The 24,322-nt window shown below is 42.1% G+C and overlaps 1 protein-coding gene across 5 annotated transcripts in view; it reads left to right on the forward strand.

Annotated features, from left to right (window-relative positions):
* LOC140201838 (anthrax toxin receptor 1-like) overlaps nt 1-24,322 on the forward strand; it is a 281,124-nt gene that overhangs the window by 76,691 nt on the left and 180,111 nt on the right. For all 5 annotated transcript variants that reach the window (XM_072266548.1, XM_072266550.1, XM_072266547.1 and 2 more), the window contains exon 8: nt 8,300-8,380. In XM_072266548.1, the coding sequence (XP_072122649.1) occupies nt 8,300-8,380 (81 nt within the window). The remainder of the gene's footprint in view (nt 1-8,299; nt 8,381-24,322) is intronic.

A 24,322-nucleotide genomic window follows, 5' to 3' on the forward strand; every position in this document is an offset into this window, starting at 1 on the left:
AGGAATTCAGCAGGACAGTCAGCACCTATGGAAAAATGTACAGTCGATGTTTCGGGCCGAGACTCTTTGGCAGGACTGGAGGAAAAAAGATGAGGAGTAGATTTAAAAGGTGGGGGAGGGGAGAGAGAAACACAAGGTGGTAGTTGAAACCGGGAGTGGGAAGGGTGAAATAAAGAGCTGGGAAGTTGATTGGTGAAAGAGATACAGGGCTGGAGATGGGGGAGTTAGATAGGAGAGGGCAGAAGGCCATGGAAGAAGGAAAAGGAGGGAGGAAGAGCACCAGCGGGAGGCGATGGGCAGGCAAGGAGATAAGGTGAGAGAAGGAAAAGTGGATGGGGAAATGTGAAGGGGAGGGGCATTACCGGAAATTCGAGAAATCGATGTCCATGCCATCAGGTTGGAGGCTACCCAGAAGAATATAATGTGTTGTTCCTCCAGCCTGAATGTGGCCTCATCACAACATTAGAGGAGGCCATGGATTGACATATTGGGATGGGAATTAAAATGGGTAGCCACTGGGAGATCTCCCTTCTTTTAGCTGACAGAGCATAGGTGCTTGGTGAAGCAGTCTCCCAATCTCTGTCGGGTCTCATTGATACACAGAAGGCCTGACCTGGAGCACCGGACACAGTATATGACCTCAACAGACTCACAGGTGAAGTGTCGCCTCACCTGGAAGGACTGTTTGGGGCCTGAATGGTAGTGAGGGAGGAGGTATAGGGGCAGGTGTAGCACTTGTTCCACTTGCAAGGATAAGTGCCAGGAGGGAGATCAGTGGGGAGGGACAAATGGACAAGAGATTCACTTAGACCGCGATCCCTGTGGAAAGCAGAAAGTTGGCCGAGGGAAAGACGTGCTTGGTGGTGGGTTCCTGTTTGAGATGGTGGAAGTTCCAAAGAATTTTGTGCCGGTCGCAGAGGCTGGTGCAGTGGTCAGTGAGGACAAGAGGAACTCTATCCCTGGTAGGATGGTGGAAGGATGGGGTAAGAGCAGACGTGCATGAAATGGAAGAGATGCAGTTGATGGCAACATTGATGGTGGAGGAAGGGAAGTCCCTTTCTTTGAAAAAGAAGGACATCTCCTTCATTCTAGAATGAAAAGCCTCATCCTGAGAGTAGATGCGGTGGATATGGAGGAATTGAGAGAAGGGGATGGTGTTTTTACAAGTGGCAGGGTGGGAAGAGTATAGGCCTCACATATGTCTTATATAACTTCAACGTAACAATCCAACTTCTGTGTTCAATACTTTGATTTATGAAGGCCAACATGCCAAAAGCTTTCTTCACAATCCTATCTACCAGTGACACCATTTTCAATGAATATAGACCTGTATTCCCAAATCTGTGTGGCGCGTGGCCAAGTGGTTAGGGCATTGGACTAGCGATCTGAAGGTCGTGGGTTTGAGCCTCGGCCGGGGCAGCATGTGTGTCCTTGAGCAAGGCACTTAACCACACAATGCTCCAGTCTACCCAACTGAGAATGGGTACCGGCAAAAATACGGGGGGTTAACCTCGCGATAGACTGGCGTCCTATCCAGGGGGGAGTCTCGTACTCTCAGTCGCTTCACGCCATGGAAACCGGTATAAGCACTGGCTTGATGGGCCACAAGGCTCGGGACAGACTGTAATCTTAATTCCCAGATCTCTTTGTTCTACCACACTCCTCAGTGCCCTACAGATCAGTGTATAAGATGAACCCCGTATGTTGCTTGGATTTCCAGCTTCTGCAGATTTTCTCTTGTTTGTGATTGGAATACCTTTCTTATTCCTCAGTTCAACCCATAAGCCCTCACTAGATTAGTTCTCCAGTCTGTCCTGACTGATCACTGCTGTGACATTTTCCCCGACTAGTAATGCCACCACTACCCCTACAATCCCTCCTGCTCTGTTGTATCTAAAACAACGGAACCCCGGAATATTGAGCAGCCAGTCCTGACCCTCCTGCAACCAAGTCTCACTAATGGCTACAGTATCATAATTCCAGGTGTTGATCATGCTCTGAGCTCATCTGCCTTTCCAATGATACTTCCTGCATTGAAATATATGCAGCTCAGGACATTAATCTCAACCTTTTGATTCCTGACTTTGTCTGAGGTCTTAACACCAACTGTCTCCACAATCTCTCCACTATCTGTTCTGGCACTCTGGTTCCCATTCCCCCGCAACTCTAATTTAAACCCTTCCACGCAGCACTAGCAAACCTCCTCGCTAAGATATTAGTCCCCTTCCAGTTCAGGTGCAAACCATATCTCCTGTATGGGTCCCACTTTCCCTGGAAGAGAAATGATCAAAAATCTTATGGTCTTCTCCCTACACAATTCCTTAGCCACAGGCTAAACTATATAATCTTCCTATTTCTGGCCTCACTATCATGTGGAATGGGTAGCAATCCTGAGATCACAACCCTGAACGTATTGCTCTTTAACTTATTACCTAACTCCGTGAACTCACTTTGCAGAACCTCATCACTTTTTCTACCTATGCCATTGGTATCTACATGGACTACGACTTCTGTCTGTTCACCCTCCCACTTAAGAATGCAACAGACTTGATCTGAGATGTCCCGGACTCTGACATCGGGAGACAAAATAACATCCAGGAATCTTGTACTTGCCCGCAGAACCTCCTTTCTGTTCCCCTAATTAACAAATCCCCTATCACCACAGCTTGTCTGTCTACCCCCTTCCCTTCTGAGACACAGAGAGAGACTCAGTGCCAGAGTCCGAACCATTGTGTGTTTCCTCTGCTAGGCCATTCACCCCCATCCCCACTCTCCACAGTATCCAGAGTGGTATACCTGTTGTTGAGGGTGATGGCCACAGGGGGACTCTGCACTGACTGTTTAACCCCTTTCCCCTTCCTGACTGTCACCCAGTTTACTGTGTCCTGCACCTTGGGTGTAACTACCTCTCCATTCTTCCTGTCTATCACCTCCTCTGCCTCCCAAATGATCCAGAATTCATCCAGTTCCATCCCCAGCTCCTTAATGTGGAGTGTTAAGAGCAGCTGCTAGATGTATTTCTTTCACACACTTAGATCATATTTCTTCCCCAATCTGATGTTTGCTCTAAACAATAACTGAACCACTAGACCATGTCTGCATGCTTTTATGCATTGAGTTGCTGCCACATGATTGGCTGATTAGATAATTGCATTAATGAGCAGGTGTACAAAGAAAACGTAATAAAATAGCTACTTAGTGGTAGTAAACCAACAAAAATCATTTCATATTTTTAATCAAAATTCATACACTATAATTAATTCCCTAATTAACTATACTAAAACATTGAATTAAAAATGTCAATTAACAACTGTCACCTTAAAGTTGATGGAAATCCAAATTTGAATCTGGTCTTCAAACAATTTTTGGTGTCCCGTTAGCATTTCCTGTAGCACCATAGGGGGTATTCACAATGAATAATAACATCAGTTTACAACATTGTTAGATATGTGAATTGTCTTGCTACTGAAGGCTGGGAGCAAGCATTCCAATGATTCCATAAATTCACGTACCTCAAGTTCAGCCAAAATTGAAACACAGCTGTCTGTTGAACAACTGAGCAAATATTTTATAATCTTACGAATGCACCTTATTGTTAGCCATTGAGCACAAATTGTGTATTTGAAGAAAGTATATTTGTGAGTTTGTTTTCTCATTTAGGGGGCAATTAATAGAGGTGCTTCTTTACCTATGGTGTGCACCATTTCCTGGCTGTGTATGGTAAAGCACATGTGAAGATTTATATTAATGCAATATTTGTGCACATTCCACTGGTAATACAGAGCCTTATAGCCTGTAAAGAAGCCAGACAACTTTCTGCGTCCGAGAATTCGAAGAATTGCATCGCAGTGAGCTGCTTTCATTTGATGTTTATTGTGCTTTTGTGAACAATTACATATATTCGGTGGCTACCTTATTAGGTGCACTTGCTTGTTTGTGCAAATATCTAATCAGCGAATCATGTGGCAGCAATTCAATACATAAGAGCATGCAGACATGGTCAAGAGGTTCAGTTGTTGTTCAGACCCAACATCAGAATCAGGAAGAAATATAATCTAAGTGACTTTGACCGTGGAATGATTGTTGGTGCTAGATGGGGTGGTTTGAATATCTCACAAACCACTGATCTCCTGGGATTTTCACGCACTACAGTCTCTAGAGTTTACGGGGAATGGTGAGAAAAACAAAAAAAAAATCCATTGAGCGACAGTTCTGTGGGCAAAGCTAGCTTGTTAATGAGAGAGGTCAGAGGAGAATGGCCAGAAGAGCATCTCTGAATGCACAACACATCAAAGCTTGAAGTGGATGGGCTACACAGCAGCAGAAAGCCTCAAACATATACTAGGAGAACATTTTATTAGGTACAGAAGGTACTTAATAAAGAGGACACTGGGTGTATATGCCCAGAAATTAAAAAAGGTTAATTTAAATCCAGGAAAGTCACAGGTTCAAACTTGTGCTAAGTTAACTGGTCTCAGCTTGGTGACACAATCACAAAGAAGAGAAAATCTGCAGATGATAGAAATCCAAACAACACACACAAAATGCTGCGGGAGCTCAACAGGCCAGGCAGCATCTATGGAAAAGAGTATAGTCGACGTTTCAGGCTGAGATTCTTCCTCAGGACTGGAGAAACTGGACTGGACTCCTCATCCTTTCTCTCCAGTCCTGATGAAGGGTCTCAGCCCAAAACATCAGCTGTAATCTTTTCCATAGATGCTGCCTGGCCTGCTGAGTTCTCCAGCATTTTGTGTGTGTCAGCTGAGTGATGACTGGGTTCATGAGAAGAATTTCAATGTCCACCGAAGAACAAGTTCAGACAGGATTTTCATGACTGCTTGTTGCCTGCTAACTCTTGCCAGAGAGTAGGTTGACACCTGCTGGGACTGTGATTGTATTGACCTTCAATATTTCTCAAGCTAGATTGAACTGTTTGTCAAATCAATGTTGTTGAGATGTGCTAGCACAGAAAGAGTACATTCACTACATTCATGTTCCAGTTACCCAATGCAAAAAAAAACACTAAATGCATTAAACTTAGATATCACTTTAAAACTGCCATTTATGTACAAAAATTCTGCAGATGCTGGAAACCTGTAATAAAAGAACTCAGAAAATATTGGAAATACTGAGCAAGTCTGAGGAAGGGTCTTGAACCTGAAGCACTAATCCTGTGTTCTCTCTCTGGAGATGATAATGTACCTCTTGAGTATTTCCAGCACTTTCTGCTTTCCCTGATTTCAGAACCTTACTCTTCCTTGCTTGTGCATTAGGTACAGGCTGTGCCAATTACTGTCAATGAGCTAGGAGACTCAAGAGACTGGGCTGAGCTGCAGCAGGGAGGAGCAGAGACAGAAGTTGCTCTGACTGCAGCCAGCTACATTCTCCCTGACCATTTGACTTCAGCTTTTCCAGATGTTCATAGTTTCAAGATATTCTTTTCATTCGCTCTGATTTTCTGCAAACAGCATATATTTTAATTTAGTGGGAATATTCTTTTCTCGGCAGTTTAGATCACTTTCTCAGGATGTTGTCACCTTTTTAGACTGGTCATACTTGGAGGTGTTGCTTAATATTTATGCATTGCTGCTGTCTCTTATCCTCCTCCTCTTAAAGCTCTTTGTAAGTTTCAAAACAACCAATTACTGCACAAAAGATGGCTATCTGTCATTTGGAATTGCATGGATTCTAACATTTACGTCAATCTTTGTAGATACCTGATGATTTGTGCTGAGGATGAAATCTGCTGATAGAGCTAGAACTTGAGTAACCATGCCCTTTCTTAAGTCAGAGGAATTGCCAGTCCTGCAACATAAAGGACACACAGCCACAAAGATGAGTGAAGAGAGGGTGTGGGAAAGCACAGAGCCAGTAATTCCAGAGTCCTGGAGACACGAGAGACTGCACATGTTGTCAAAAAAAAACAATAACTGCCGGAGGCTCACAGTGACTTAGACAATATTTGCGTAGGCAAACGGATAGTCAATGTTTTGAGCCAATGTCCTGCATCAACCCTGACAGTCTTCATGCTCTTATTTGTTGCTGTCCTCTCCTATCAAGTCTTTGTTGTATCAGCAGTCACCATAGAAGAAACAGAGTGATCCGCAAGAAATGTGGACTCTATAATTGATGCCATTCTGTTAGATGGCTGTGGAGGCCAAGTTACTGGATATATTTAAAGTGGAGGTTGATAGATTGTTTATTAGTAAGAGATCAAAGGTTACTGGGAGATGGCGAGAAAGTGGGGTTGAGAGGGATAATAAATCAGCCATGATGGAATAGCGGAAAAGACTCGAATGGCCAAGGGGCCTAATTACATAGAAACATAGAAAACCTACAGCACAGTACAGGCCCTTTGGCCCACAAGGCTGTACTGAACATGTCCTTACCTGAGAAATTACCTAGGGTTACCCAAACCCTCTATTTTTCTGAGCTCCATATACCTGTCCAAGAGTCTCTTAAAAGACCCTATCGTATCCGCCTCCACCACTGTCGCCAGCAGCCCATTCCACGCACTCTCTGCATGAAAACTTACCCCTGATATTTCCACTGTACCTACTTCAAAGCACCTTAAAACTGTGCCCTCTCGTGCTAGCCATTTCAGCCCTGGGCAAAAGTCTCTGACTATCACACAATCAATGGCTCTCATCATCTTGTACACCTCTATCAGGTTACCTCTCATCCTCCATCACTCCAAGGAAAAAAGGCTGAGTTCACTCAACCTATTCTCATAAGGCATGCTCCCCAATCCAGGCAACATCCTTGTAAATCTCCCTTTCTGCACCCTTTCTATGGTTTCCACATCCTTCCTATAGTGAGGCAACCAGAAATGAGCACAGTACTCCAAGTGGGGTCTGACCAGGGTCCAACATAGCTGCAACATTACTTCTCAGCTCCTAAACTCAATCCCACAATTGACGAAGGCCAATGCACCGTATGCTTTCTTAACTACAAAGTCAAATTGCGCAGCAGCCTTGAGTGTCCTATGGGCTCAGTCCCCAAGATCCCTCTGATCCTCCACACTGCCAAGAGTCTTACCATTAATACTATATTCTGCCATCATATTTGACCTACCAAAATGAACCACCTCACACTTAACTGCGTTGAACTCCATCTGCTACTTCTCAGTCCATTTTTGCATCCTGTCAATATCCCGCTGTAAACTCTGACAGCCCTCCACACTATCCACAACACCTCCAACCTTTGTGTCATCAGCAAACATACTAACCCATTCCTCCACTTCCTCATCCAGGTCATTTATAAAAATCACGAAGAGTAAGGGTCTCAGAACAGATCTCTGAGGCACACCATTGGTGACCGACCTCCATGCAGAATATGACCCGTCTACAACCACTCTTCCCCTTCTGTGGGCAAGCCAATTCTGGATCCACCAAGCAATGTCCCATTGGATCCCTTGCCTCCTTACTTTCTCAATAAGCCTTGCATGGGGTACCTTGTCAAATGCCCTGCTGAAATCCAGATACGCTACATCATTTCTTTCTTGAGCTCCTTCCTACTAGCCTTATAACCTTCTAGCTCTCTATCATTACCTCGCTTTTTGAACCTTTCGTAAGCTCTTCTTTTCTTCTTGACTAGATTTACAACAGCCTTTGTGTACCATTCTGCTTTTACAATCTGTCTTATGGTCTTAAGGTCTTTATGGCATCAATAGGGAGTTCCACCTGAAAACAAAGATGATTTCTGGAAGGTGTGCTCACCAAAACAGCTCCTGATTCAAAATCCACCAGGGCAACTCTGCTTCTTGGGAGCAGATGAAATGAAGAAAATGTTGCATTTCTGAAGTCAGTCAAATGCTAAACTGTTGGGATCAGCAACCATACTCCTGAAAGGTATCGGCAAGAACCTGGGCACTTCATGGGATCCCTGATGTTGGGAAGACCTTGATTTGGGCATTCAGTATTCATTTCAGTTTCCATTTCCAATACTGCTTACCTCAACCAGTGCAAAATAAATGATATGAAAACAAATTACAGCACTGAGCAGTAGTGTAGACTTGGTACTCGATCATTTCTTTCCATTGCCATTTAATTAAATTTAAACCAAGTTGTCTTCTCTTGACTTTTGGAAATCAACATACAACTGAATTTAGTGCTGTCTTTCAAAATAGTGTATATAGGTAGCCATGCTCTGTTTTCTCAAAACCTCTAAATGTTAATCTTCACTTCTGTGAAAGAATTTACTTAATGCTTTATTTCTTTCACTAATCTCCCCACCTCTCCCACCATCCTGCTCCTCTTCCCACCCATCCCCCCACCCGGTTTTTCATCCATCCCTGCAGCTGGCACGGATTGCAGACAGTAGGGACCATGTCTTCCCTGTAAACGATGGCTTCACTGCTCTCCAGGGAATCATCGACTCGGTAAGTGCTATGTGACGTGGCCGATAATCGTGCTGATTGACAGCCCTGAGATCGTGGGCAGTGAATTGCATGCAGCTGCTTCCAATTAAGTAGCTGGGCGCTGGGCCCAAGCTGAGCCAGTCGGCACCAGATGCTGGAAACAATAAACTGTGAGGGATTGGGACCAAGGGACTGAAGTTTTTATACTAAGTCTGAGGCACTGAAGGGGCACTAAAATCTGACTCCATACTGACAAAACAAACATAACTGCACTGGAGTGAAGTTGCTAGTGGTGAAGAGAGGGTAAATCACAGTGACTTAAGGGGCTGTCGGATTTTCTATATTAGGCAAGTCGAATGCCCAACTATCAGATTACCAGAGCAAGTTTTAATTCTAATATTCATTAGATTTCCAGAATCAGAACCTGAATCAGGTTTAATATCACCAACATATGTTGTGATTTTTTTCTTGCGGCAACAGTGCAATGCAATGCATAATATTTTTAAAAACTGTGAATTACAGTAAATATAGATATAAAATGGTTAAATTAATTAAGAGTTGCAGGTTTTTTTGTGATTTGTCAGTGTGGACATTGTATCGAACATAAATGGAGCATTTTTGAAAAGAATGAAATATATCAATATGTGCTATTCTTCACAAAGGGGTGAGAGCCTATCAATGCATTTTGTTCAGTTAATGAGAATGTGCTCACACAGTTTGGATTCGTATACAAGCATGGAGCAGCTTTCTGGAAAACTCATATTGGAATGCAGGCAGAAGTCAAAACCAGGGAAAGGAAAAAAATTGGGTCTGAAATCAAGAAGAATGTCACTACCAAAAAGAAAGGGCAGGTATTGGCTCTGTGCCGTGATAACCTGTCACACAAAGCCAACATGTACCCAAAATGTATGATAATGATTGCAAGAATCTTTGGCAAAAGGCCACAGAAATCATGTAGTGGAGAAATTGTATCTTTACAAAAATTAGGTAGGGTGATTAGGTTTAGCAGAGGATTATCACACCATTTACAAGGAACACTGGAGTTTCTGTTCAGTGCAGACATTGACAGGATTGGCAATAACTGAGTGAGTTGCTGCACATAGATGTGGGATAGGATAATAAAAGTCCTTGACAATGACTTAACATTTGTCCTGGTTTGGATTTCAAACATAACAAAAGGAATGCACAAAGAATGTAATATATACACACATTTCATAAATCTCCAACTCAGTCTGGGAGGCAAAGCAAATGACACAAATAGTGTCTGATATGGGGGAGGGGTGAACTACTGCACAGGATCAAAATAAGCTGCAGAGAGATGTAAATGTAGTTAGCTCCATCATGGGCACCAGCCTCCCAGCATCTAGGTATCCTCAAGGAGCAATGCCTCTAAAAGATGGTATCCATCAGTAAGGACCCCCACCACCTAGGTTGTGCCTTATTCCCATTGCTACCATCAGGAAGGAGGTACAAAAGCCTGAAGGCACAGATTCAATGATTCAGGAACAACTTCCTCTCCTCTGCCATCTGATTTCTGATTCAAGGTTTTTCTGTTATTATGTATTGCATTGTATTGCTGCTGTAAAGACAACAAATTTCATGACATATGCCGGTGATAGTAAACCTGATTCTGATTATAATTCTTCAAGTAATACACAAATAACCATTACTCATCCAAACTGTTGTGGTATTATTGATCAGTGTATGTTCTGAGTGATCCTGGTCATTGTGGATTTGTGTCATCTGGCTGATTTATATCTGCGACTCTGGTCAATATCTGTGACCCAGGCTAATGTGGATATGAGTCGGTCTGGTCACTGGTTATCTGAGTGATCTGACCTGTCCAGATCTATGGGAGGCTTGCATTTGTTGGATCTAAGTGATCGAATTTGACTGATCCTGGCCAATACAGCAACCTTCTAATCAACCAGCACCAAAATTAGAAGATTGGAAATTTGTTGTCCAAGGCTCCAGTATTTCCTCCCATTTCTTAAAAGAGCATTCTATCTGCATCTTGCATCATACCATTTTTAAAGATTCTCAACTGCTTAATGTAACCCCTCTCCATTTTCAGCCCTGTACTTCGTTAGTGCCAACGTCCGTGACTTCTCTGTCTTCCTTGAAGGCGATACATTTACCTGCAGCTTCTGGTATTATTCAAATGCTAACCGGCCCTACTCTTCCTTTTTGTCCTTCGCTTATGATGGAATCTTTTCTTTGGTATTTTTGGACACTATTTTTCATGCAAACTCTTTGCCTTCTTATTAACCTCCTTCAGACTTCTTGCTATGTTGAGCCCGCTGTAAGTGTAATAATCCTTCATTTTTTGCATGACCCGATCCAATATGGTCCTTGAAAACCATGACTGCAAACTTGTATACATGATTGGGTTCTGTCCATTTTTGATAACGTGTTTGTTGAATGCCTTCTGTCATGCCGATTTAGTTTCAAGTAGCTATTTTGTTAAATCATGTCTCAGTTTTATAAAGTTATCTGTTTCCCAATTTAGAACTTCAACTCTTTATCCATCTTGTGCATGCAGATGGGAATTGTTTCATTTGGCATCATCGATGTTACAGACATTACGGATTGAAGAGCCTGTTCCTGTGATGTACCATTCTATGTTCTATGTACTATGTTCTTTTCCATAACATGCTAGATCTAACTGAATTGCGGTCATTGTCTCCATTCTTTACACTTACCCAGGTTAACTCCATGAAACTAAGTCCAGCACTAGCCTCTCTCATATTGGGCCTTTGTCTTAATTCTGGATCTAAATGGTGGTGATTCTCAGTGTTATTGGTCACTCTAAATCAAGGGGTTCCTAACCTGGGGTCCCTGGACCCTTCGGTTAATGGTAAGAGTCCATGGCATAAAAAAGATTGGGAACCCCCTGCTCTAAACGAGCATGTTCCTCCTATGCTCTTGGATCCAGTTTTCAAACCTATTCAATGCCACTGTCCAAATGCAACCATTTTCTTTTGCAATGCTTTTATTAAAATTATTTTTCACAGGAGGCTTTCAGATCAAAGAATGACTCAGCAGCAGCCTTTGCTTTGCTGTTCCAATGTTTCTTTAATATTTTTCACCTCATTTGGTGGCAGTGAGTGAGATAATAGATGTACTGCAAACAGTAGTGCTTCATCACCCTGCCCTACCACCTAGTGTTCATTAAATGATAGAAGATGTGGTTGACAATAAGGAGCACTAAATACAGCAAGGTTAAAGGATAACAAGACATTTCAGCTCAATGAATATTTGTGCTCCTGAACCATATCTACCTTGAGCCAAGCCATTCCAGTAAAGTAAAACAGCACTGCGTCAACCCAGCTAGTGGAAAGTTGCACAGGTGTGTATGATCACAAGCCACAAATCCAAAAGACATAGGAGCAGAATCAGGCCATTCATCCCATCAAGTCTGCTTCACCATTCTATCATGGCTGATATACTATCCCTCTCAACCCCATTCGCCTGCCTTCTCCCAAATCATCCAGTTCATCTAATTACTGCCCAATGAGCCTACTGTCAGTCATTAGCAAAATGATGGAAGACGCTATCAACTGTGCTACCAAGCAGCACTTGTTCACCAATAATCTACTCAGTAACACCTGATTTAGATTTTGCCAGGACCAGTCAGCACAACCTGAATCAAGTGAATGTAGCTGCCCTTGATATCAAAGCAGTGTTTAACTGAGTGGGGCAAAACAAAAGTCAGTAGGAAAAAACTCCAGTGGTTGAAACCATAACCCATGGTTGTCAGAGGTTAATCATCCCAGATTGCAGTGCAGGAATTTCTCTCAGGCAGTGTTTGTGGCCCAACCATCTCCAGCAGCTACATTAATGACTTTCAATTCAAATCAAAATCAAATCAGGTTTAGTTATCATTCAATCTATACATGGATACAGCTGAACAAGACAGTGTTCCTCTGGGGCCAAAGTGCAAAGACATACGTGCACATTCAAAATAATGAGTAAGAAACAAAAGAGCATAGTCATGCAAGGAAAGCACATTTTTAGTCCAAGATCCTGAACGACAAGTCACCCAAATTGATGGTTCCTGGTAGTCCAGCTTCTTCTATCGTCAGTCAGGGGTGGAATTGTTCACTGATGATTGTACAGTGTACAACTTCATAGTCATAGTCATACTTTATTGATCCCGGGGGAAAATTGGTTTTCGTTACAGTTGCACCATAAATAATAAATAGTAATAAAACCATAAATAGTTAAATAGTAATATGTAAATTATGCCAGGAAATAAGTCCAGGACCAGCGTATTGGCTCAGGGTGTCTGACCCTCCAAGGGAGGAGTTGTAAAGTTTGATGGCCACAACTCCATTCACAACTCATTGACAAATGAAACAAGCGTAATGGGTTCACTTCTGATCTCTGGTACCGTTCATATGGATTTGCGTGTTCTCTGTGTGATCACATGGGTTTTCCTCTGGGTGCTCGATTTCCTCCCGTGCGTAAAGATATGCATGTTGGTTGGTCAATTAGCAGGTGAGTGCAGGTGAGTGTAGTGTAGTAATAGAATCCGGACTGAGTTGATTAGAAAGTGGGGAGGATAATATGGGTTTCATGCAATGAGTGCTTGGTGGTTAGTGCAGACTTGATGGGCTGAAGGTCCTGTTTCAATACTCTAAAACTTTTGACTCCACCAACAACGAAGCACAGACCAACGTTGCAAATAAAATTTACATCAGAGGATGACCATTCACAACAAGAGACAGTCCAGCCACCTGGACAGTACTTTGGTTAAGCTGGTGGAGTGGCTGCCTCATTGCTCCAGTAAACAGGATTTGATCCTAATTTCTGGTGCTACCAGTGTGGAAGCTGTAAGTTCGCCATGTGATTGCTGCGTGGATTTCCTCCCACAGCTCAAAGTGATATGGATTGATCGGCACCATATGTTCACTCACCCCTCCCCCCCACCACTGTGTTCATGAGGGGTGGAATCTGGGTGGGTGGGGAGTTGGTCAAAACATGTGGAGAAAACAATGTGATTAGTGTAAATGGATTTGCATAATTCATTGAGCCAAAGGTCCTGTTGTAGGCTGTATGATCTATACCTACCCCAGATATTCATGGCATTGCCATAAATGATTCATTCACATCAATATTGTGATGCTCACCATTGACCAATACCTCAACTAAACCATCCACATAAATACCATGGGTCAAGAGAGTGGGTGTAGAAGCAACAAGTAATCTCCTCTCTCTTTTCCATTCCCATTCTTACTCTCCTCTTTCCCCTTCCCTTCTCCTCACCTACCCATCATCTCCCTCCTCCTTCCCCATGGTCTGCTCTCCTCTCCTCTCAGATTCCTTCTTCTTCCTTTACCTTTTCCACCTCTTACCTCCCAGCTTTTTACTTCTTCCCCAACCTCCAGCCGCCTACCTTCCCCCTCACTTGGCTTCATTTATCAACTGCAGCTTGGCTCCTTTCCCTCCCACCCTCACCTTCTTATTCTGGCTTCTTTCCTCTTCCTTTCCGATCTTGTTGAAGGGTCTCAGTCCAAAGAGACCCTTCAACAAGGAAGCTGTTTATTTCCATCCATAGATGCTGCCTGACCTGTTAAAATCCTGCGATATTTTGTGTGTGTTGCTCTGGATTTCCAGCATCCGCAGAATCTCTTGTGTTTATGACAAAACCTGAAGTCTGATCCTTTCTTCCTGTGACATACAGTATATAACTTTCAGCTGTGATCACTGTTCTAATTCTCCCTCATGTGTCCATTAACTCCTCTTATTCTTTTATAATCTATCTACACCAGTGTTCTTAACCTGGGGTCCATGGAATCCTGGCTTAATGGTATTGGTCCATGCCATAAAAAAGGTTGGCAACTCCTGATCCACACAGAGGGCAGTTTTATGGTAGCCATTTAGCCTATCACATATTCTTAGGATGTTGAAGAAAACCAGAGTGGTCAGAATCAACTTGAGGTGGCTGGAGATATGAAGCAGGAGCATTTCATACTTCCACCTCTCTGCCATGTTGAAAAAGAGATGTTGAACCTTTACGAGTTACTGGCTTGGCCACTGCTAGAGTACTGTGTCCAACTTTAGAAAGAATGTAAAGGAAACGTTATTCTCAGGGCAAGGTATTTCAACAGCCGGTTACACCAGAGAAGCTAGGATGTTCTCCTTGGATCAAATAAGTGTGAGAAGATCTTTGATGGAGGTGCAAGGATCAGTACAGGTTTAGATGAGGTAAATTGAGGGAAATGACAATAAGTTTAGTAGTGTGGTCATTATCTGAAATTCACTGCCTGCAGGGATTAGAGAAATAGTCTTAATCAGGGTTTTGAAAAGTTAATTAGATAGAGAGGCATTATGGAAAATAATTTGCTGTCTATGAGGAAATAGTGGAGTGCCAAGGATAACTCAAAATGCTGAGTAGTTTCCTCCTAGCATATAATAATGGGATGTCATAGTAGCATGGTGGTAAACGCAACACTATTACAGCTCAGAGTGTCTGAGTTCAAAGTTCAATTCTGGCACTGTTTGTATGTTCTTCTCCATATCCTGAAGAAATACAGGCTCTGGTGAGCTTCCTTGGCCATGGCAATAATGTGTTGGAACCAAGGCAGGCTGTCGATGATGTTCACTCATAAGGACTAAGAGCTCTCAACTCTCTTGACTTCAGCACTATCATTGTAAATAAGTTCATTGCTCCTTTCCTGAAGTCAATAATCCGCTCTTTTGTTTTGCTGATATCAAGCAAAAGGTTGTCATGACACCATGTCATTGGACTCTCTATCTGCTTCCTGTACTGACCCATCACTATGTGAGATATGGCCCACTATGGTAGAATCATCTGCAAACTTGTAGATGGAGTTAGAGCACGAGTGTACAGGGAGTAGAGTAGGGAGCTGAGGACACAGCCATGTGGAGAGAATAATGTTGAGAATAATCATGGCAGAGGTGTTGTTGCCTATCCTTACTGATTGTGGTCTGCCGGTCATGGAGTCAATGATCCAGCTGGAGAGGGAAATCTTGAGTCCCTGGCCCAGGAGTTTGGAGATGCGTTTTCTTGCAAGTATACTGTTAAAGGTGGAGCTGCAGTCAATAAACAACTGTCTAATGTAGGTATTTCTACCTGCATAGACAAAAATGCTCCAAAGATGAATGTAGGGCCAGGGAAATGGCAACTGCCATAGATCTATTTCAGCAGTAGGTGAACTGCAGTGGGTTGACATTGTCTGGGAAGCTGGAGTTGATGTGTGCCATGACCAGCCTCTCGAAGCACTTCATCATGGTGGTTGTCAGAGACTCTAGGCAGTAGTCATTAAGGCACACCTTGCTTTTGTTATGTACTGGGCTAATTTTTTTTCTCTTGTATATCATGTGTTGCATTGAAATGCCGCTGCTAAGTTAACGAGTTTCACATCATGTGCTGGTGATAATAAACCTGATTCTGATTCTCATTTTGAACAGTGGTCTTCTTAAAGCAGGTGGGAACCTTGTTTTGAAGCAGAGAGAGGTTAAAAATGTCTGCAAATACCCCTGCTGCTGATCTGTGATCTAAGGACATTGCCAGGAGCACCATTCCAGTCAGATGCCTACCCTCCAGGAAACTGATTTTACACCTGCAATGTTGACTATAGGTTCAGGTGCATTGCAGACAGTCGGGGTGGGTAGTGACATTCTTATCCCCTTCTGTTCAAAATATGCACAGAATGCATCCGGCTAATAAGTGCCTTTAGCTACCGATGCTGCCTGACTTCGTTTTGTAGCCTGCCATAACTAATGGCTAGGTCTGCATGTCAACTTTGGACTAGTATTGTCTCTTGGCATCCCTGATAGCTTTAGAGAGGTCTTATCTCAATTTCTTGTAACGGTTAGGATCACCTGATTTGAACACTGCAGTTCTAGATCTCGGTAGGGATGGATCTCCTAGTTCATCCATGTTTACTCTTTGGAAACATCCAGATTGGCCTCTTTGGTACAGTCCTCAAAACCTTTTCTGATAAACTCTGTGAGTCCAATGTTCCTCCTAAGTTTTGTACAACTGCGCAACCCAAACGTTGCTCTGAGCAGGAAATTTTTACACAGCCTGAAAGGTGCGTGGCGCTTTAACTTTTTTTTTGTAACATGCATACTATAAATATTTAGAATGAAAACTGAAAAATCATATAATTTTGATTTTATTTATTAATTGAGGGGTATAATAAATTGCAATACAGCAAAGAAGATCTTTCACATTTCATGAACTTTTCCTGGTCTGTCTTTATTCCAGCTGCAAAGGCTATGTGCACGAGAGCATTTCAGTTACTGTGTGAGTGCACCCACAACAGCTTAGAGGGAACAGTGTCTGTGACAGTGGTGCCCTGCTATCTAAGTGTCTACTAGGCTTAGAACATGGACCAATCCAGTGATTCAAAGCAGTTGCACAGAAGCTCATTTGTTTCGTCAGTCCTGACGGAGGGTCTCGGCCTGAAATGTCAATTACCTATTCATTTACATTGATGCTGCTTGACCTGCTGAGTTCCTCCAGTTGTGTGTGTTGCTTTGTTTCCTCAGACCAGGACTGTATGACTTTCTCTACTGGACCCTCATTTTTCAGATTCTGTTTGAATGCAGGGTGAAAGTATATAATCTGGTGGTCTGATTCGGGAGTCATTTAGTTTTTTCTGTTTTGGTCTCAGGTTGTAGTATTCATGGCTCTTCATTCAATCTTTCAGGAATACACATTGAAAAACCACATATCTATGCCAAAAAACTGATTTCCGACATTGGGTGGTAATGTTAAGTCACGTTGGGTCACAACAATATGTATTCACTGCCAGAAAGAGGAATAGATCACAGGCTGATTTGATTGAAGCCCCTTCTAACTGCCAAATATAAGAGCACATGAGAAATGTGACAGACAAACTAATTCTAGTTGGGCTTCAATCCAGAGTGGAACACTGCCCATTATTATATACATTCTTATTTAGTGGCAGTTGCTGAGTCAGTTTATGATGTGTTGGTGTACTGGAATGAATTTCCCCTAAGCTGTTACTGAGGGAGCTTTACACTCTATTGTGCACGTTATATTAGAGCTTACCTGTTGCTGACACTTGCCAGTGTCACCGTTTAAGGCAGGAGTTCCCAACATGGGGTCCACAGACCTCTCCGCTAATGGTAAGGCTCTATTGCATCAAAAAAGAGTTTGGAAACCCCTGATTTAAGGGGAATGGTGACACGGTAGTTTTATTAGTCATTTAGAGGCCAAGTCAAGTGATGTGTGATGTCAGTTCAAACCTCCAGAATTTATTTATTGATTGATTGATTGACGTGAGTGCAGAGCTATGCTGCCCAGCAATCCCCCGATTTAATCATAACCTAATCACAGGACAATTTACAATAACCAACTAACCTACCAACTGGTACGTCTTTGGATGGTGGGAGGAAACCAGAGCACCTGAAAGAACCCATATGGTCATGCGGAGAATGTACACACTCCTTACAGGTAGAGGCAGGAATTGAACCAGGGTCGCTGGTACCGTAAAGCTTTGCGCTAACCGCCACACTACTGTGCTGTCCTCGAGTGGCAGACGAAACATTTAAATTCAATGACTCAGTTCAACCCTGACCCAATGCTCTCCCTTTGAAGTTTCCGTGTTTGTGATCATTTTGATTTACTCAAGGTGTTCCTTCTCCTCCCGCATCCCAAAGAAATGTGAGACATTTGGTTAATTGCCCCTGGTTGTAGATGAGTGGTAGGATCTGGGGAGAGTTTATAGGAATGTAGGAATATTGAAATTAATTTAGTGTTAATGTCTTGATGGTTGAGCAGAAGTGCTCATTTCTGTACCGTATTATTTATCACTCTAATTAATTAAATAAATTCAGGACGATGTTACTGGCCGCAGAACATCTCATTTTATGCTGGACAGCAAACATTTTTGAAAGTGTTACTTCCTCAGAATTTTTTGTAGTTATGATACACACTTTGAAGCTGAACGCAAATATAATTTCAGACTACTTGTATGATTTTGGAATTTAGAGAAACAAGAAATTAATTTTTCTTGAATATATGCTTTGCAATAGTTCAACTAAGCTAAAAATGTTTTGTTGATGATTTTCCTTTGCACTCAGTGTTTGGTGCTTCTTGCTTAAGTGTCCAAAAATAATCAGTCAACATTGATGGATTCCAGTTGTCCTGATACTGTTTCTCCAGGACCGGAATGACCTGATGAAACCTTTCAGCATGCTTGACCCTGACAGCGCCAAGATTGGCAGCAAAGAAGTCCAAATGAGAATGTAGAAAATGAATCTTCAGTAACACTTTGCACTTTGTGGTTTTGTATATTTGAAGCATATTGTCAACCAGCTGCACATAGTTTGGTGCTCTGTAGTTGCCAGGAAATATTTAAACAACATACTTGAATGCCTTCCATGTGATTTTCTCCAGTCCCACTAGAAGTTCTTCAAATTGCTTATCGCTGATGACCTGTTTGGTTTGTGGATCAACAAAAATGCCTTCCTTAAACTTGGCATCAATTATTCTTTCTCAAGTATCAAAATCCTTAATGGAAATATTTGTGCCTGGTGACAGCAGATTCCATCCTGGCATCTTGAACCCAGTAATTCTCCTTTTGTCTTTGACAAACCTATGTCTCTGACCAGGTGACTTAACTCAGGCTGAGTTATCAGATGAGGTTCCCTCGACATAAACGGTTCAAAATCTGTATCACTATCAGTGTTGTTTTCCACTCCTGGCTCTTGCATCATGACATCTTCGCCTGTCTCCTCTAGACTCCAAGTCTCTGGTGAATTCTGTAGATGAAGGCTATCTGCATGTGGCATAGGCCTCATGGCTGAAGGGAGACTGAGGTATTCAATAGATTTCTTGTCTTTAGCAGGGAAACCAGATACACTGGTCAGACAGAAGTAGCAGTCCACCACATGATCCTTCTGCTCTTGCCATGTTATCAGGACAGCGAACAGCATTGACTTCCGAGTATCTCTGAGCCAAGCACTAAGATCGACAGTGCGTGTTGTGCAACAAATATGAGGAGCCCAAGCTTTGCCTTGGTCACCAACCTTACACCCAAAGTAGAGCTCATAGGCTTTCTTAATAAGAGGAGTCATATTCCGTCTTTGAGACTTAAGTGTATGCTCACCACATATGTAACAGAAAGTACTGCGGCTGTTGCAACACTGGTGAGACATTTTGCTATCACAAATACTCCTGAAAATACAATTTCTTTATTATAATGAGTACACACAATATGCTGTGTACATGGAGCATACACATCAATGTGATCGCAAACCGATGTACATGTGAATGCAACGTATAGAATGGTGTGTGCATGATGCTTTTATAGCCTCTCTAAAACTTGTCCTGCCTGGTAGCATCCACCTTGCCTAAGTAGGCCCATGCATGCTTGGACAAGATGGAAAACTTTCCAGCTTACATTGTGGCAACAATTTAATTAACTTGAATTATGAATTGAAATAGCAAATATAAGTGATTTTTTTTTTAAAAAGTGCATGATAGGGAAATTTTCTGCTGCTTTTCATAGTAAGTAGCCCAAAATCCATAAGGTACACCCAAAAGTATTCAGAAAGCAAAATCTTTGTTGTCCAGTGTAATTGTTCATAGCAGCTTGTTCACAAATGCACTGGAGATTATGGAATGAAAGATGTCCAGACATCCACCAAATCATATTGATACAGAAAGTCACTGATTGCACCGATTTTTATATCAATAATTGCGTACACCTAGACTCTGACTCAAACAGTAAGGCCCTGCTAAAGAGGCATTTTCTGCCAATGAGCACTGTTTTACTAACCACATGTTATACATGTTGTAAAGGGTGACTCAGTAATGTAGCACCAGCTGTTCGATCACTGTCTGTAAGGTGTTTGTATATTCCACTCAGGACTGCGGGGGTTTCCTCCAGCTCCTCCGGTTTCCTCCCACTTTTCCAAAGACATACGTGTCAGGATTAGTAAACCGTGGGCATGTTACGTTGGCAACACTTGCAAGCTGTCCCCAACACATCCTTGATGCAAATCATGCATTTCACTGAATGTATTGATGTACATGTGACAAATAAAGCTAATCTTTAACATTTAAAAACATCTGGATCAGAACAGGTCCAGCCTGTAATGAACCCAACACCCCCTCCATTGGACAGTGTTGACCATAGATATTGCATCTTGGCCATCTACTGGATATTTTTTCAAGCCAGAGTAGCACGATATGGAGAGCAAGCTGTTGACAATGCAGCAGGCTCCCCCTCTCCACGCAGGTGATAATTCAAAAGCAATGGCAGAGGCATTTAAACCCTGGGAAAAACATACTGACTGTCTATACTCTTTATACCTTTCATAATCTTATAAATTTCTAAATGTCCCCTCAGGCTCTGACACTCCAGAGAAAACAAGCCAGGTTTGACCACCTTTCCTTCGAGCACATGCCTAATTATAAAGTTAGACATCTGGAGTAGTGCATTCATTCATGGTAGTCCCATTATAAGAAGGAGGTTGAGGCTAACTATAAGTTAGGTATCTAACTCAGGACTCATACTACCAGATTCTGGAACAATTGTTACCTCTCAACCCCTTGAATTAAAGGGGATAACTTCACTAAATTTTACTTGCCCCATCTCTGAGTTCCTTGACCAAGGAAAGCATGCCATATTACTTCTTTATCACCCTATCAACCTGTGCAGCCACGTCCAAGGAGCTGTGCACTTGAACCCCAAGATCCCTTTGCACATCAAGACTGTTAAAGGTCTAGCCATTGGCAGTGTACTGTCTCTTTACATTTGATCTCCTAACATGCAAAGCTTTACATTTGGCCAGTTTAAACTCCATCTGCCATTTCTCCACCCATATCTGCAACTTATTTATATCTTACTATTTGATCGAAGTTCAAAGTAAATTCATTATCAAAGCAGTTACTGTATATGTCACCATATGCAACCCCAAGATTAATTTTCTTGTGCGTATACTCAATAAATCCAATAACCATAATAGACTCTACAAAAGACCGCACCAACAGAGTGGACAACCTGTGTGCAAAAGCCAACAAATTGTGCAAATCCAAAAAGAAAGAGAAAAAAAGAGAAATAATAATAATAATAATAATAAATAAGCAATAACTATCAAGAACATGAGATGAAGAGTTCTTGAAAGTGAGTCCATTGGTTATAAGAACAGTTCAGTGATGGGGCAAGTTAAGTTGAGTGAAGTTATCCCTTTTGGTTCAAGGGGTTGAGGGGTAATAACTGCTCCTGAGTCTGGTGGCTTGAGTCCTGAGGCTCCTGTACCTTCTTCCTGATGGCAGCAAGAAGGAGAGAGTGTGACCTGGGTGGTGTAGGGGAGGGGTGTTGGGGTTCCTGGAGATGGATGTTTAATGTTCTAGCATTGTTTAAGAGACAAGAGACATTTAGAGCAGGCACTTGTGCAGGCAGATGGGATTAATTTCATTTGACATATTTAGTCAGCAGATACAGTGTGGGCCAATCTTGAGAGCTAAGCAGGGAATTAGCAAAAAGGCTATTGGTTCTGTACCAACTCTATGCTCACTGACTAATATTCTAGTGAAGCAGTGCCTTGATTTTAAAATTCTTATTCAGGATTTCAAAACGCTACATGGACTTGCCACTTTCTGTCTCCTCCAGTCCAACCACTCATGAGATTTCAGACCTTCCCCAAACCGTTCTCACTTTAAATGTATTTTTTCTACCATAGACAGTCATTCAACGACTGAGTGTTACACTCTGGAATCTGTTCACTTCGCAAGAAAAAAATGAACCCTGAAGGAACAGATATGAAGGAATTTAATTATCTCAGAGGGTAATCATATCTCAAAAAATTTAGGGATGGGTGAGGCCATAGAGATGTTTGAAGACAGGGTTAAGAAATTGAGATATTGAGCTGATACATTTGAGGGGGGGGGGGTGCAACAAATGCTGGTTTTGCAGTGATTTCCTTTTCCAAGAGAATATTTTAATTAGGAAATAAATGAATCTCCCATCTCATGATAGTGATCCTGTGAACTTCATGTTATCTAGTGTTAAAATTGTGTACTGCTTCCAGGCGCATTGATACACATCAGCACATTCCATAGGAATTACTAGTGGTGCGGATGTTTTGCGTCCGATAATCCATGAGGGATTTTTGGATTAGGGAGAATGTTACAGCAGAGCTGCAAAATATGAACATTCTTGGCATAAGCAGAAGCAAATCACCCCAGTGAATATCACAACCTGACACTCCACCAGCTGATGAAATATAGCAAACTTGACATTGGTCTTAACTTGGAACTTGTATCCCTGCTTTTCCACGGGTAAGTTTTTAATTAAAGAAATAGTTTATAGGACGCTGCTACCATGGGCAACAGTATGAAAAAACGGAGTGCAATTAGTAGCACACAGCATACAGAACCATGAATTGCCAAACTCTGAGAATTGCTGTGATGGGGTATAAAGTACACGGCACGATTCACAAGCACGAACGATACTGGAAATCCAAATCAACACACATACAAAATGCTGGGGTGGATTAGGTTTGTCAACTAAAACACTCAAAAACCGCTATAAATGTACAGTGGAGAGCATTCTGACTGCTGCATCACCATCTGGTATGGGAGTGGGAGGACTACTCCACAGGATTGAAGTAAGTTTAAGAAAGTTGTAAAATGAGTGAGCTCCATCATGTGTACTAGCCTCCATCTTAATCAAGCCATCTTCATGGAGTGGTGCCTCAGGAAGGCAGCGTCCATCATTAAAGACCTCCAACACCCAGGACATGGCCTTTTCATATTGTTATCATGAGGAAGGAGGTACAGGACCCTGAAGGCACACACTTAGTGATTCAGGAATAGCTTCCTTTCCTCTGCCACCTGATTTCCAAATGGACATTAAGCCCATTAACACTACCTCTACATTTTTATTTCTGTTTTTGCACTACTTAATTTAATTTAATTATATATATATATATAGGCACATACAGTGCCTATAAAAAGTATTCACCCGTATTCACTCCTCTTAGAAGTTTTCATGTTTTATTGTTTTACAACATTGAATCGTAATGGATTTAATATGGCTTTTTTGACATTCATCAACGGAAAAAGTCTCCTTGGTGACAAAGTGGAACCAGATCTCTACAAAGTGATCTAAATTAATTACAAATATAAAACACAAAATAATTGATTGCATAAGTATTCTCCCCCCCCCCCAATATGACACACCAAATCATCACTTGTGCAACCAATTCGTTTTAGAAGTCACGTAATTAGTTAAATGGAGATCTGTTTTTGGAGACCAATTGATTGTAGTAAAAATACAGCAGTATCTGGAAGGTCCAACTGCTGGTGAGTCAGTATCCTGGCAAAAACTACACCACAAAGACAAAAGAACACTCCAAACAATTGTGCAAAAAGGTTATTGAAAAGCACAAGTCAGGAGATGGATACAAGAAAATTTCCAAGTCACTGAATATCCCTTGGAGTACAGTTAAGTCAATCATCAAGAAGTGGAAAGAATATCGCTCAGCTGTAAATCTGCCTAGAGCAGGCTGTCCTCAAAAGCTGAGTGACCATGCAAGAAAGGGAGGCCATCAAGAGACCTATGACAACTCCGGAGAAGTTCCAAGCTTCAGTGGCTGAGATGGGAGAGGCTGTTGCCCAGGTGCTTCACCAGTCCCAGCTTTATGGGAGAGTGGCAAAGAGAAAGCCACTGGTTGAAAAAAACTCACATGAAATCTCAGCTGGAGTTTACCAGAAGACATGTGGGAGACTCTGAAGTCAGCTGGAAGATGGTTCTATGGTCTGATGCAACCAAAATTGAGCTTTTTGGTTATCAGACTAAACGCTATATTTGGCTTAAGTCAAACATCACACAGCATCAAAAACACATCAACCCTACAGTGAAACGTGGCAGTGGCTGTATCATGCTGTGGGGATACTTCACTACAGCAGGCCCTAGAATGCTTGTGAAGGGAGAGGGTAAAATGAATGCA

Source organism: Mobula birostris, chromosome 8 (genome assembly GCF_030028105.1).
Source record: "Mobula birostris isolate sMobBir1 chromosome 8, sMobBir1.hap1, whole genome shotgun sequence".
In the NCBI taxonomy this organism is placed as follows: domain Eukaryota; kingdom Metazoa; phylum Chordata; class Chondrichthyes; order Myliobatiformes; family Myliobatidae; genus Mobula; species Mobula birostris.